At 39.5% G+C, this 15768-nt stretch overlaps 2 protein-coding genes across 2 annotated transcripts; both read right to left on the bottom strand.

The window, feature by feature from the left end:
• Positions 1-3486: 3486 nt before the first annotated feature.
• On the bottom strand, positions 3487-6231 carry LOC306979971 (tripartite motif-containing protein 16-like). The gene is made up of 8 exons (XM_079579159.1): positions 6010-6231; positions 5423-5503; positions 5136-5351; positions 4749-4905; positions 4606-4671; positions 4449-4514; positions 4164-4232; positions 3487-4100 (listed from the first exon to the last, which is right to left on the bottom strand). The coding sequence occupies exons 1-8, from the start codon at positions 6196-6198 to the stop codon at positions 3547-3549; spliced, it is 1398 nt and encodes a 465-aa protein (XP_079435285.1). The 5' UTR covers positions 6199-6231; the 3' UTR covers positions 3487-3546.
• A 1101-nt stretch (positions 6232-7332) lies between these two features.
• On the bottom strand, positions 7333-14701 carry strip1 (striatin interacting protein 1). Its single transcript, XM_079579441.1, has 20 exons — positions 14546-14701; positions 14037-14106; positions 12520-12594; positions 12262-12396; positions 12047-12167; positions 11784-11959; positions 11557-11684; positions 11294-11476; positions 10552-10766; positions 10410-10475; positions 10252-10315; positions 10090-10161; positions 9911-9985; positions 9735-9832; positions 9521-9647; positions 9329-9429; positions 9188-9254; positions 8993-9097; positions 8711-8915; positions 7333-7948 (listed from the first exon to the last, which is right to left on the bottom strand). The coding sequence occupies exons 1-20, from the start codon at positions 14657-14659 to the stop codon at positions 7701-7703; spliced, it is 2445 nt and encodes an 814-aa protein (XP_079435567.1). The 5' UTR covers positions 14660-14701; the 3' UTR covers positions 7333-7700.
• Positions 14702-15768: the final 1067 nt, after the last annotated feature.

Consider the following 15768-nt stretch of genomic DNA (forward strand, 5'->3'; position numbering starts at 1 on the left):
CCAAGATAAAAGTAGAAGAAATTAATTAATTTAACGCTTATAGGCGGCACGGTAGCACAGTGGTTAGTGCTCGTGCTTCACAGGGACGGGGCCTTTCTGTGTGGAGTTTGCATGTTCTCTCCGTGTCTGCGTAGGTTTCCTCCGGGTACTCCGGTTTCCCCTACCACTAAAAACATGTATAATAGGCCAGGATGTTTGTGAGTGTGTTTGTGAGGGCACATGAGGGACGACGGATGGAAATTAGCCCAAGGCTACAATCCGGTGTGGCTTGTTTACATACATGAGACCCATGTATGTTCATTAACATGCACTGTCATGACCAAATAAACAAATTATAAGCACATAGTGCTTACAACTCAAAAAATGAGTGAAAATGCACATTTAGTTTTGATGCCACTTTAATGAATTGCTTCCTGCAAATATGTTGAAAATAATTTTAAAAAAAGCACAGTACAAAAGCACAACATGTAAACAGGTGCAAAAAGTACAAAAACATGAAAAGAGTACAGATCAAAAAATTATTATTTTTTGCACGTCAAGTAAAATCGCATCATAACAAAGCACATTTATGTACAAGACAGTTAACATGTTCTCAAAATGACCTTTGTTACCTCTTTTGGCACATTGATAGTTAATTCTCCAAGTCAAGAGTAGTAATAAACGTTCTATTTTTTTATGCCTACATTTAATACTTTGGGACTACATTATTGTAAAAATATAAAATATCACTTGCTTAATGTATCGACACTAAATATGACTTACTAGATGAAGATACTGTGTGTACTGTACATCCTATAGGCGTGAGGGGGGCTCATCGTTGGGAGATGTGTCCTTTAACTGAATCCTGTGTGAAATATGACCATTGAATATGACCTGCGTATTCCAATATGGCCGACAGTAGCCATAGAGTTTCATGTTTAATTCAGTATTCTTTCAAGGGCAAGTGAAAAACTACTGACGTGGTTTCTTAAAGGCACTATACCGGATAGATTTTGTCCTCCCTTAGTATATTATATTGTAAACTCAATTTAAAAAAAAAAATATCAATTTCATAAACTTTCAGGCTATTTTTCCAAGTATTTTCGAAAGTGACCCTGAAAAATGACTCTGCAAGTTGTGAAATGTGCCTTTAAAACGTGTCCCTGTGATGAATTAGAATGCTACACATATATAAGGAAAGTTACAAATGAGTTTGGACATTTTAATTTAGTGGCTTCCTTTATCATTGTTTGCCATCCAAAATCAGGTATAGGGCCTTTAAGAACTGCTGTTATTTTAGTGCGTCCTTAAAAACTTACTGTCTTGTCTTTGCATTTTTGTGTTGTTGCTTTCAAGATATTGTGATGTCATTGTCATTTCTTGTCTCCAGTTTAAAAAAAAAAGTAAAAACAATAATTTTAGTGAGTAAATAGCATATAAACTTAATTATGGACTGTCCTCATGGTCTAGTCACTTCACCCAGTGCCACATCGTGTGGCTGCATGGTTTCAACAGGAAACTGAACATAAAACTTCACATCCTTTTTGCACGTTTGCAACGGTGACGTGATAGTAACTGCCAAGGTCACATAAAATGTGTTTTGTTGATATTATCCTAATGTTTTATGTTGCAGCTTAACAAAAAAAGGTCAATATATTATTTTCACAGAATTGTACAATATCCATATTTTTAAAAGTTCTATTTTTATTTCAATTATGAACAAAAATGTTTTATATGTTAATACTACTTTTGAACAGACCTCGTTTGTAAATTATGGGCTGAGCTCTGAGTCCTTAATGAAAGCTTTTGTAAATAATGTAACTAATATGGCGTAAAGTTCAATTTGTCCTAAAAGTACACTTCAGTGGCTTAATTTAATGCCAATGGGGACCGAACACTGAAGCAGCAGTGTTAAATAAAGCCATAAAGTCAAGTGAATGTCACTTGGGGTTTCTCCTGGCACACATGGTCTTTCAGGTTGCTTTTACTTCTTTGTTGAGCTGGCCATAATTGGCCGAAATGCTCATTTGTAGCTTCATTTTCCATTTCTAAAGTCAGACCTCTACAAGGTGTATTATGAAACTTTTTATGTGAAAATAACAACAAAACATTGATATTTGTGCGTAGTTGACCTTTTAGTGACCTAATGACTGTATAGGTGGTTAGCAGGTGCCTTTATTTTTCCACCAGTGGCCTGTCTGACCGACCCTTTCACCAGAAAACCTCCTAAATAATTCATCCTGGGGGGCTGTAGATGCCACGCTGACCCAAAGTTGATCCACCACTGGGTCACTAAAAGGTTTGCACATGAAAAATTCCGTAAAGCACCTTTAAACTGCATTTTCCAATGTGTAGAAAAATACACATTTAAAAAAAAAACTCTATTTAACTTAAGGACAGCAGGATCAGTCAGACCACAGTATTTAGGCAACAAGCATGATAGGCAGACAAAATATCACAAGTTATATTTAGTCTGGGGACCACCAATTCATTTTCTCGTAAGAGAGGTGATGACGTGTGACGAACCCGCAGTAAACTTTTGAGGTAAACTATTCAGAACACGGTCTAAAGCTTGATCAAAAAGAGTCGCTGCTGTCATATTGGAACCTTAAAAAAAGTTTAAACTGTAAACAAACTACAAGCTTCCGTATAACTTCCGGTTATGCGAGTTTCTCTGACCTTATGTTATGAACACGAGTACTTTCTGTACTTTGCTCGAATAAGAATGTTTTTTAAAGATTCTGTGGTGGACTGAGTTAGGGTTAGGGTTAGATGCCTTTACCTGGAATGGCCAAACCTTTTCGTGACACACCCGTCTGCATGTTCTGGGCTGCTGGCCTTTGTGGCTTGAGGGAACGCTCAAAGATGTTGTTAGCATTTGACATTTGGCCTCTCCCAATGTGTTCCTATGGCCCCAAACGGGGTGAAGTTTGAAGCGACTACGCTCGTCCACAGGTATGCACAAAGACCAGACAGGTACGTATCAATTTGTCTAAGCTCAGTCAAGAACATATCTCAGTATGAAAAAACGGTGGCCTGTTCCTTTAAAGGAAATCCCCAAAGGAATATTTAAAGAATCATTGTGTTTGGTGTGAAGCATTTGTGCTGGTGGTGCAGAGTGTTGTATTTACAAGATATAATACAATATATGAAAAATGTCATTATGTTAAAAATGTAATGCTGTTGAGTTAAGTTGACAAAGATGACAGAAAAAGACAATACAGAAATGTATTATAGCGACACTGAGAACAAAATATCAATGGCTCACTGTGCCATTGTTTACCATTTCTGTGAACAGCTTTATGCTCAGAGTCAAAATTTGATATGGTGAAATCTAAAACTACATCAACAAAGATTCTTGTTTCTCAATTTTGTTTCAGATCAAACTAATTTTACAAATGATCAATTGGAATCAACATGTGTGTTAAGTATTAAAACAATCCTGAAAAAACTTCACAAAAACAAATGTGTATAATTAATGTAAACTTACATTAGAAACACACCTGCCGTCTCGTCCAAGTCTTTTTTCTCTGGGAGGTTCTTTGACCAGCGGGTCCTGTGAGGACTTCACTGGGTTTGACTTGTTAGGTCACAAATCCTGATGCGGCAGTTTTCCCCGATCCAGAATCCTGGATACAGCGGTTCAGTAAAGTCGTCCTCTATCTTGTACAGAAACTTCATGGTGTCAGACACTTCATAGAAGGACACTGTCCCCGCTCTGAACTTCAGAAACACCCCGATCCGGCTGTGCTCCGGGACTGTGGGGAGGTTTACGCTGCCCCCTCTGAGAGTACACACAGAGTAGTGCGCAGAGGTGCGGTCCAGGCTCCAGGAGTTGGCATTTGCTCCAAACTCTGACGGTTTAACGCGGGACTTTCGACAGATGCCCTCATAGGCCAGAGCAATCTCAGCTTGGCCACCAGTAACTTCAATTTCATAGTAACAGTTTTCATCCTGCAGCCCCTCTTTGCACAACAGCTGCCGTCTGTGAGTGAAGCGCTCGGGGTAACGCACTGCAGAGCCCAGGAAACTTTGAGGAACCACCGTCACCTCTTTGAGATCATTAGACACGAGCAGGTCCACGTGAGCTGTTTTGGGGTCCATCGTAAGCTCGCATGCGTCTGAGGAGACACCAGAGTTTACCAAGACCACTATTCCTTACAAGACTTACTTTGCAAACTTACAGCGTAGAAGGTCCTCCCTGGTTTGAGGGTCTGCAGCTCGGATCCCGGAGCAGGCAACCTCATAAAGATCTACAAAAAATTTAAAATAAATAAATAAATCACATTCTATAAATTATATTCTTGCATTTATGGTTATGGTCTAATAAAGTTATTGTTGCTGATCTGTACGTTTAGAGAGAGTGTGCACCTAAGCAAGCTATTCTCTTGTGAATTTCTCCATTGTGAGATCAATAAAGGATTATCTTATCTCTAATGACTGTGGACAAGATTCTGATCTGAACAAACCAAACGAGTCATCGTCCTGTGGCTGCACGTGATTATCCGTTGTCATTTCATCAGTGTCCACATAATCTGAAGAATCTAAAAAATAAAGAGCAGGTTCATCAAATTATAGAAAAGAAATGGGAGAAAAGTTTAAGCAGAATAAATAAAAAGTACAAACCAGCCGAGTCCTTTTGCTGAACTTTGTCACGCTCTTCCACCAATTTCTGAGGCTCTAACACAGCTTCTATACAGAAACAGTGAAAATATATATTTTGGACAATTTCTACTGAAAAGTATTGAGTGAAAATACAGACTCCACACCATTCTGTGTTACTGAAGCAAAGCCACTGTTGCAGAACTCTTGCATCCGATTCCCAAGTGCTTCTACAGCATCCTGCAGAGTCTTAAACGGCAGGAGTAAAGCGTCTGTGATCCCAGAGAGGTCTTCCTGACAGCGCTGACGCACAGAGGGCCATTCCTGTGACAACAATCACTGCAGGCATTTGTCAAAGAAGTAATGCGAGTTTATTCTTTAGTCATTCGGGACATTAGAATACATACAATTCAGTAATCTGGTACATTATACAATTAGAATACATGTATTTTAAGTGGTTCATGCCACCTGACCGAATGGTTTTAAGATGAAATGAAGACTTTTGTCTAACTCCACATGTACAGAGCTCATATAGGAACACTTTGTAAACGTACCAGGAGGAAGTGGATATCACTGTCAGTGTGAGTCAGGCGGTCGAGCTCTGAGCACCTTCTCTTCACCTCCTCAGTCCTTTGCTTCTCCACCGCGCTCACTGCCGACCTGTGCTGAGCGCGGACAAGCTTTCGCAGAGACATGTAGTGGGTCTGCAGCAAGTCGATGACCTTTGTCAGAACAGCCTCACAGAAATCCTCAGTCTCCGAGGACTTTTCCTGGAATTCAAAATAAGATCAGCTAAAAACCGTTTCGAGACAAAATGGATCTCAATGCCAGAGGAACTCACATGGATTTGCTCCAGCACCTGTGCCTTTTGTCTCTCCTGCAGAAGAGCCTGGCATTTCTTCTTTAATGTCCTCACCTCATCCTTGAAAAAGGATTTATTATTGTGGGCAGCACAAATAATAAAGCCATTTCTAGGACTTATTTATCTACAATATTTGACACTACATAGTATACACTAGATGGAAAATAAAAGCACCAGTAGCTGCATTGGTAAACTCTAGTTTACATACTATTTGCATGAGAGCAGCCTCCACAAAAAAGATCAACAAACTTCCAACAATGCATTGGTTTTCTCATTCTCATATTGGAAACTCACTTGGGGTTGCATAAACTGTTTGGATCAAAAGATTAACCTTTCAAACTTCCTCCAGGGCTATGAGCAGGGGTCCCACTGTGTACATCATCTATGACAGTTTCTTTGTTTTGAGGTCGTGTCACGCCTCTGTGGGCTTTCACATTCCTTGTATTATGGTTTCCCTTTTAAAAGCACTGTGTGAGCGAATGGCATTGCAATTACTTAAAAACTCCTCGTCCCCTCTTTCCAAATATTATTTTTCAAGTAAAATATGAGCCTTAAGTTTTGCACACCTGTTTCCTCCTGCGCTCCTCTCTCACCAGCCCGATGGTGTGTCCCGTGTGCTCACTGCTTGCACAGGAAGCACAGATGACCTCCTCGTCAGTGCAGCAGTAAGCATCCAGAGGACTGTTGTGTCTAGGGCAGAGGTCGGGTCTTATTCGTCCAAAGGACTGCCTGCGTGTCCTGTCCATGTCTCTCATTCACAGTGGGTCCTTTCACCAGCAGAGGTTCAAAATAAAAAGGCGCGTTTGTTAGGTTTCACTTCTTCTATAACGTCAGAGGAAAGGGTGTGGCTTGGACTGTTGGCTTGGAAGAACAAAAGTGGGAGTCTTCATACCACGTGAAAATCAAGCTCCAAGGCAATAGCAATCACTGCATGACTCAAGGCCTTGAAATAGGAAGAGAACCATCTCACACTCAAATACCCACAAACAACAGACAAGGGACATGTCACAATGTGTCAGACTCACAGTATGTGCTTTTTGAAGGTTACTCCCAGTTGTCTCCACTCCGACCCTGACGACTTCCCTCTAAACAATCAGGACAAGGGCGCACACCTGCCTCAGCTCTAACTAGCACAGTGAGAGTAAAGTGCAAGTACAAGCACAATTCCAATATTGCATTTTTATTACAGTGTTTAAGGTGAAAAAACAAAGACAACCCCATGATAAATAAGTTGTGCAACTTGCAGATTAAATGTATCTGTTTTGCAATACAGGAAATAAGCGTAAATAGCAGAAACAATAGTGGAAATGTTCATTATATTCTCTTTCTCTTGATGGGAAGTAATTCCACTAAACATAAAAACATCAAGTTCAATAAAAGTTTAGTTCAAGTCTATGAGTTGATTGGTCAAGTTTTACCCCTAAATGGTCCCAGAAAGAAGTATGTTGACAAAGACTCTACAACAGGGGTGCCCAGTTTTTCAGCTCACGAGCTACTTTCACAATCAGCGAGGATCGGAGATCTACCTATAGATAATGGTCAATTGATTGTAACCCGATTGGGAAAAAAACAAAACAAAACTCCACCCTCATGCCCTTCAAATATTCCGAAAATACCGTCTTGAATAAAACTCTACTAATATGTTATAATACTAAATACAATGATGAACATTTTTGACTTGATTAATGTAGCCTACAAGTATTTATGTTATACATTACTCACACCATTTTATAATCAAGGCATTTCTTTTGTTCTGTATTGTAGGACAGCCCATAATTATCCCCAAAATAAATGGCATTATTGGGAGTCATGTTGGAGAGCGACAGCTCCGTGGTAACGCTTGGGGACGGGCCTTCAGACTTTCACAAAGTCAACCCTTTTGTCTCATATGTAACAACAAACTATGTACTCCTTATTGGATAGAAACAGGTTTTGGATTGACAGGACTCTGATGTGGTGGGCTTTCATGAGCGACCTGCTGGTAGCTCGAGACCGACTAAATGAACACCCCCTGTATATACATCCCTGATAAACCGTTACAGAAAAAGAGAAACAAACGTTATGTTCAAGATACCAACCTTGGAGTTAATTCTTTTAGAAAACAATGATCTAAGATTCTGTAAAAAGTCTACATGAAATAGCTGAATGCACCACAACAAACATCAAGGGCAGCATTTGAATCATTTGATTGTGGCAACGTCACTGACACCAGAATCTGAACTAATTAGTTTTTTCTGGAAAAAGACTAAAATGATTCTCACTGAAGCAGTTCTTCCCATGAAATGGGTTTAGAGAAAACCTCTCGCTCGAGCCAGAGGTCGTAGTTCATTTGAAAGTCCTCAGGTAGGTCCACGCGCTGTCCCAGGACACTCTGCAGACAGTTGTCCACAGGCAGAAAGTCCGGGTTACTGTGGCTCTTGTCGTAGCGTCGACTGTTGAAGCGCTCAATGTTAGCCCTCAGTGCACACTCTTCAGCCTGGAAGTCCCAAGGACGAGCATCCAGATCTAAAACAAGAACAAATTAGTCAAAAAGAGGAAAAGAGAAGTGCTTCCTGGATCTCTACGGAGTATGATTATAAACCAGAGGAGCTCTTTAGAGCAGGAAAAGGCATTAAAAAAAGAATAATAGAGAAACCAAAGCTCTCCCTGGTGAAGTTAACATGCCTTAAAGAGGGGGTATTATGCTTTTTTCAATCACATTTCAGTCTATAGCACACTACAATGATGACGAAACCTTCTGTTGGTCTGTAGATGCAGTAAATTAAAATAACTGCCTTGTATAAAATTGCTCTCTCAAAATGGCTGTTGTGAATGTCTTGAAATAGGCCTCTGTCTCTTTAAGAACCTCTGACCCTTTCCGACACGCCCCCTCCACACGCTGTCTGTGGCATCAGTGGGGAGGGGGTTCTGCTGAGGAGCAGTGGTTGGTTACTCGGCTGGTGACGAAAGCTCGGAGGCGTCTCCAGGAGGTGGGGGCGTTCCTAGGAGGACTCAGGCAAACCTATCCCTAAAATGGCTGCCATCAGAGTTTTTACAGATTACTCAAAAATACGTGAATGTGCCAAGGCAACACTTCAGGCATGTTTTTAATGAGGGAATGACATAATAACATTACTTAAAGCTTGAAAAAGTCGATTTTGCATAATAACCCCCTTTTATGGCATTTTAACGTCACCAGAGAGTGCCTTGGTTTCTCCATTTTGTAAATTACAAATTAGTGCTTGAAGTTTTAAATAACTCATGAAATAATGTCCTTTCCCCCCTCACCGTTTCCAAATGCCCAATCGTCGTTGAGGCGATGGCGAACTTTCTGGTAGATGGCAGACATCGTCTTCATGTTGCTCTTCCTCCACTGCCGTCCAAGATATTTGGTCTGCACTTTGAGTAGCTTCAGAACATAGAGTTGCATCATGGCCTGCTTAACCTTCAGCGCCCTCTTCAGGATGGGAGCAGACTTGAACACAACTAGCATCTGTGTAACAAGTAAAACATTATGTCAATATTTAAAATCATATGGGTATCTCTTTATCCACAAATAAACCCATTGACCATTGTTCTGGAGTGCTTCCATTTGGTCAGTTTATTCAAAATCCTTAACAGGTTTATGCAGGAAAAGAGGTTCCTCCAGCAAAACTGGTTGTTGTCTCCAGCTTCCTGTAAAGGGCAAAAATGTTTAGCAAATATTATCATAACTTTCTGTTATTAGAAAAACATTGCTGGTAAATGTAAATGAGTGAACCTTACCAGACTCTCTGCGGTTAACTCTGGGAGCTCATGTACCACACAGTATGGAAAGTCAAGAACTGAGATGCTAAAAATGAGCATGACAGTAATAAGGACAATGTTCTGTCTAAACTTAAACCGTATAATAGTGTATATTCACACCTGTTCTTGGCCGTGATATAGGACATGATGTTCTGGTTGAAAAACTTCAAAATAAGTGGGATGCAGTTGGCAAATACCAGATGCTGAGCCATGTACTCAAACTGAAAAAATAAACAGACATTAGCAAGAAACAATCAGGTGTAATACATAATTAGGACTTGTCTTGGTTTAGTACGTGAAATGTAATCATACCTGGTATATGTGGTTCAGTTTGAAGTGTTTGAGGAGTAGCAGCAGAATGGCAGAGATTGCCTTAACAATAATTTCTTTGTGTCGGTTCACATCAACACCCAACTTCATACTCTGTAATACTGTGGTCCTGAGTGAATCAGAGAAAAGTCAATGATTTATACATAAAATAAAATATATCAACCCTCTCATTTCTGGTAAACTTGTGTTATCTTACGGCATCTCCTCTGGTAACACGTCAGCTAGAATATTTATGGAGTCAGTCTTTGCCTTTGACGTAGGAGCCGCAGCAAGTAAAATTTTCAGCAAGGCAATCTTGTGTTAAAAATAACATGAAAGTCACATATTAGACGGCAGCAACATCCTTATTTATGTACGTTATGAAAAACTTACCATGTACTGAGGTAAACTGGGCAGAATACCCTGATACAGCAGCTCTATCGCACACATTTCTACCTCCTCTTCACCCTTAACAACAGTATCATCATTATAATAAAATAACAATAATCTATAATCGACACACATTGTTGCGTAATCTTGATACGCAATTTTACTGACATGTTCTAACTCACCCCAGAAAGAGGAGTTTTCTGAAACTCTTCTTCCTTTGTTATTTGGATCTCAGCTATCGAGACATACTTATGCTGAAAATAAGAAATAAAACCAATGTGAATATGGAGATATTTTCTTTAACGTTTGAGCAATAACATAATAATCATAAGACAGTGCATTACCTGCTTTAGCGTCCTAATGCTTTCATGAATTGGTCGGGGCAAGCCAACAACTGTGTCAGTGTCACTATAAAAACAAATAATACATTAAAACATTACATCAAGTATAAACAGCTGAGACAATTCTAAAGCTATTCTTCATTTATTCAGTGATAACTTACTTTCCAAGAGTGTAACCAATGAATTTACTTCGACTTGATTCAAGGAAATTTTCAATGTCCTTTTCTCTGTAGAAGGAGGATAATGTCAGGACAATAGCTTGTGGTAATAGCCTAGAAATGCGCAAAAGTCATAGTACAGTACCTAACTTTAGGCGCCCAGGGCAGGCCTTTAGGGAAGGACACTCTGTCTGATGGAGGGTGTGGGATGGGCGGAGGCATCACTTCATCAATGGGAAAAGTCTCAGTCTCTATAGAGTTGTCATTGTCGTCATTGTCGTCTTCATCCTCGCGAGAGTCGTCAGCTTTGTAGGGGTCCTTTTCATTGAACGCATCCAGATTGTCCTGTTTGATCAGTGACTGAACAAGATGAACAACTGTTTATTTACCTGGACATCTTTTTACCTTGGAACTAGGAAAATATGTGTATTTTAACTCTTTACTTCACTCTGCAGCTTTTTACAACAACTACCTATTAGAACAACACTATAGCATAATAGTCAGAGCCCAAGAAATGACTTCCTGTTCCATTCCAGCACGCCAAAATAAAAGCACACAATTCGTCTCATTGATTAGTTCAGCAGGTACTTGCAACATTACAAGGACATAATTGAATACACACATTTTATGTGGTTTGTCTGTTAACAGTGAGGCAGAAAGAGAGTTGAATTAATGAATAAGTTGGTGCTTTTATTTTGGTGTGCTGGATTGAAACAGGAAGTTGTGCTGTTTTGATTTGAAGCTATGCACAGAGTTAATTACTAAACTTTATGCTTATTTTAAACTATATACAAGCATCCTTTTTTGATCCGCATACAAACAATTCAATGTCAAAACAAACGCATAAATCGGCTTACTTAATTTGTGATTTCTTAATAGGCTCTTACTTTGTGCTCCCGACGCGCCCGCTTCTGCTGCTGTTCAATGAGGTCAGACGCAGAGGCTGGTGGGGACGCGGCCCGCATGCTGCGAACCACTCGAATACTGTCTTCAGGAAGAGGAGGGAGCCCCAACTCCTCTCGCTTCTGCACCTTAAAGCTTTGGAGCTGCTCAAACCCTCCAAGGGTAAACTGAAATACAAGTTGATATTAATGATTAGTTTTTGTTTTCTAAATCCGACCATAATGAATGACAGAAATGTATAACTCACCAGTACGCTTTTCCACAACAGTAATAGCACCTTTTTCATTGGGAAGTGGGGTGCATGACCGCTGCAAAACTTGGTGACCATGCCAAAGAGCATCACCGAAATTGGCTCGTTGTTAAAAAGTGGAGATCCTACAAGACAATGGTTAAGACAGGCAGCAATCGTTAAAACAAAAACACTGTACATAAGTTTAAAAAACAAAATAATGTCTAGACTAGTACTATGTGTACCCAGTTCTGATCTGAAAGTTTCTTTAATAATTCTCCACTCGGGTTTGTCCGCTGGATCGTCTTGTTGAATTGTCTCCACCATCAAGTACATGATGTTCAGAAGCACCCTCAGATCAGTACTGTCTGCCAGAGAGATCGCAGGCTTCCTCACAGCACTAGAGCAGGCAGCATTGTTACTGGAAATCACAGAGAAGACAATACACCGTCAATGAAAACTCAAGAGAATATTAACTCAAGCTGCTGAGAACAATAAAAATGGCTACTCTATTTCCATGTTGAGCAGCTCCACCAGTGCAGAAAAGGTTCCCACATCCAGCAATAGAAAGGTGTTATATCTCATCCAGTGTTGTACTTCGGCTTCACAGGTACACTCTGCAAAGGTTCCTGAAAAAAGTATTTTCAAAAATGCAAATAAAAGGGCAGGCCAATAATTAATGACGTTGCAAATATGAGTGAAATGACAGACACTATGATGTACCTTGAGCCATATAAAGGATAGCTCTGGCGACTTTGAGCCTTTTCTCACGAGCAATCACCTCCAGACCGTCCAGTAATCGCATGGCATGAGCTCTGTGCTGGGCTGCATCCAGCTCTGTCCACTTCTTATCTGCAACTGAATGAAGGAGTGACAAATACTTACTATGAATAATGAGGTCTGAGAGAGTAGGGGTGGACAATATAGACAAAGTATCTCAGTAGCAATCATAAAAAAATAACCAGGGTATTTTTTAATTACCATGTTCTCTGGATTCTTCTTCAAAACACTTTCTGTTCAGGGCAAACTCTGGGCCTTCTGTATAGCTGTATAGCTCTGTAAAAAATAATGAGGGAGGTCAAGCAAGAGATTAAGAGCACGTTCATACTCGGTCCATTCAAAGAGAACCCGGGTGCACTTCCTGGCAAAATCCACTTCTTTTGTCCTTCTTTTGTCCTACTAATGGAAGAACAACCACTGTTTGAAAATGGCATAAAAGTTAAGGCTAAAGTGGCTCAGTGGTAGAGCGGATGGTCAGAGGGATAACTTGCTATTAGGCAAGGCAGGCAAATATACAAGACACACTTTGTATGGTCTGTACTATTAACATTCATTTGATAGAGTCCATAGAGACTATGGTGCTGCAGTTACAACATCTCACCACTGTGATATATGGTACTATTGTTGCAGGCATGCTTTTTTAGTGAGCCATGGTTCACTCATTTTACTCATGGGCATGGCTCCACCATATTACATTTGCTAATTTAAGTGAAACCAGTTTATTTCAACCACATTATGATTCAGAGAAAAAAGAGCCTACTGTTCTGAGAGAAGTGCATCATGGGAATAGTCAGGTCACTCTCCTAATGCATGCATTGATGGATGAGTAATAGTATACAGTGTTTTTAGATGGATTTGGCTTCTAGTTTACATCTCTAACTTTGTGGTGAGTTTTGCCATTCCATTAACCAAATCTTTGGTTCACTTATGAGCAGCAATCGTACTGGAACCTCCTTAACTTACTTCAAAGTTGTTTAGTATTTTTACAAATGTTCAAAAAATTGTAAGATACAAGATTAAAGTAGTAATGTATGACTCTCTGATTTTAAATAGTTGATTCACAAATCATTTGAATCATTGATACTGAGGCAGGGCATGTTTATTTATACCGCGCATTTCGCACACAAGGCAACTCAACACACCTACTCTGGGCCTTTTGACGAAAATATCAATAATACTATATAACTGCACCCGTAGTCTGGGAGTTAAACCACTCCGCTCCGGGTATCGCCGTAGCAACGCATAACACTGCTGAATCAGATAAACGTTAGCTAACGTTGGGTGAGAAGCCGAATGACTCGACGAGTCACTGACAGTAACAAATGAGATGGATTTTCTTGCTAATTTCAACATTTTCAGCCAAAACAAAACTTTTAATGAATGGGAATTCATATTGTTCATTAAAAGTGTATAATGCACAGCTTCTCGTTGTTTAATCCTTACTTCAGCACTGATTTATGAAGGAATTGGTTTCTTGTCTTTTGTGTACTGTATCTAGAAGCCTCAATGAAATATAATGTAGGGCCCCCAGTGAATTTTTACTTGGGGCCCCAGGGCACCCTTGCTACGCCCCTGCAGGTGTTCCTCCTATAACCGAGACGTTGATGGTTTGTATCCCCACAGGTGCAGGTAAAAGAAAAAGAAGGAAATTAACCAGGGTTTTTGTTTGTTAAAGTTGGACCACATGTGAGCGCGTCCTAAAACCGAGCACTGCCCACCTGACAACTCCGCAGCCCACTTGTCCGTGTCAGCGTATTCAAACTCCAGGTCCGGGGATTCAGAGAAGCCCTGCGTAACACACATTATTGTTACCTAACAGCGTTTATCACAGGGCAACTACAGTACAGCACAGTAAGAATAGACGTCTATCAGTATTAAAATGTCCCTTTAGCCACCGCTCAACAGAAAATGTAGTAGATTACAGAGGCCTAGGTTAGCTTACTTAGAATCTAGCTAAGCTAGTACTTGTAAAATGAATTCCTGTTTTTTTAGCTTTTACAGAACATAACTCAAATAACAACACTAATATGACTTTTAAAAACACATCTGATCTTAAACTACAAAGTAAATGTCACTACACACCCTGTCAACATGCTTATAAGGATAACAAAGTTATGCTAACAGCACTCGAGCAACACAAGCCAAAGCCCCCTGTAAAGCTAAGATTGCTGGTGATCTAACGTGATGGATACAATCACAGATGACGTGGGCTTATTGTGTACATTACCTCCGAGTCTTTACGTAGATTGCGCGTGAATTCTCCTCTGCTTTTATTGGGAATCATCGCTCTCTGTTTATTGTTTACAGCTGCTCCACCGTTTCCCCCATAGACCTCCATCATGTTGGCCGCTGTCTTGTCGCGAGAGGTTGTGACGCGTGAACAGCCTGTGCTCAAATGGGTTAAACCAAATCATACTGTAACATGCATTAACTTTACACGCTCTGGGTCATGTAGGTCTTATGGTAGATCCTCTTCCATAGCTTCATTTGCTCCTCCACCCAATGGTCTATAACAAGAAAACTTTTGCCTCTTCAAACCGAAATGTAAATAAACTTATACAAAAAAAACCTTTGGAAAATGAATAATAATGACACTTTTATTGTAATTTAGGAGGACATTTTCACTCCAAAATGTATTATAGATAAAAGTACTCAAATAAAGATTGCACGTTCATCCATAGTCTAACAGTTTATTTTATGTCTTTAAGAATCATATTATACATAATTATGTCACATCTATATAAATAATTTATCATAAATTTGATACAATTTATTGAAACCCAGAACACAGCATGTAAATATTGTAATTTTAACAAGGGGTGGCCTATATACTGAAGTCAACATGTCCAGAGGTGTGTAGAGTAGCCAAAATATTTACTCAAGATTTAAGTTACTTTGATTTTTTTTTACTCAAGTACAAATAAAGAGTAATGACCCAAACAAATACTCAAGAAAAAGTAAAAAAGCACAGAGAAAATGTTACTTGAGCTTTGTAACTGTTTGAGCAAAAACGTTTGATTTTTTTCAATAATGCCAAACCTTGTGTGAAACAAAACATGAAATCAAGTGGGAATCCTAAGAAAATGGCAGAAAAAACTGAAAAAACAAAATAACAACGAAGATCAAAATGAAGCATTTTCCGCATAAAACAATTATTTTTGCTCAAGAGTACAGATACTTCATTATACTATGTGTACTCAAGCAGAAGCAAAAAGTACCGTATGATAAAACTAGTCTTTTTATCATACAAGTAAGTGCATGATACAAGTAAGAAAGTACAATTTCTTCAAAAAGATACTTAAGTACATGAGAGTACATGTACTTGAGTAAATGTACTACCTGCCTTTGCATATGTCATACGTATATGACAGGGTATAAACACAATTTTGTCAAATCAAACTTAAAATAAAGAGTATGAAATCAGTAAGTGTGCAACTTTCTCATCACAGT

The sequence above is a fragment of the Gobius niger genome (genome assembly GCF_951799975.1).
Source record: "Gobius niger genome assembly, chromosome: 20".
In the NCBI taxonomy this organism is placed as follows: Eukaryota; Metazoa; Chordata; class Actinopteri; order Gobiiformes; family Gobiidae; genus Gobius; species Gobius niger.

Excerpts from the sequence above, each read along its gene's own strand:
- LOC306979971 (XM_079579159.1), bottom strand. The coding sequence starts at position 6,198 with ATGAGAGACATGGACAGGACACGCAGGCAGTCCTTTGGACGAATAAGA. Across the intron at positions 4,672-4,748 it reads TGCTTCAGTAACACAGAATG|AAGCTGTGTTAGAGCCTCAG; the intron begins GTGTGGAGTCTG and ends GTTTCTGTATAG. Across the intron at positions 4,233-4,448 it reads ACAGGACGATGACTCGTTTG|ATCTTTATGAGGTTGCCTGC; the intron begins GTTTGTTCAGAT and ends AATTTTTTGTAG.
- strip1 (XM_079579441.1), bottom strand. The coding sequence starts at position 14,659 with ATGATGGAGGTCTATGGGGGAAACGGTGGAGCAGCTGTAAACAATAAA. Across the intron at positions 10,767-11,293 it reads GGGCGCGTCGGGAGCACAAA|TCACTGATCAAACAGGACAA; the intron begins GTAAGAGCCTAT and ends CATCTTGTTCAG. Across the intron at positions 8,916-8,992 it reads GGAAGCACTCCAGAACAATG|ATGCTAGTTGTGTTCAAGTC; the intron begins GTCAATGGGTTT and ends CTTGTTACACAG.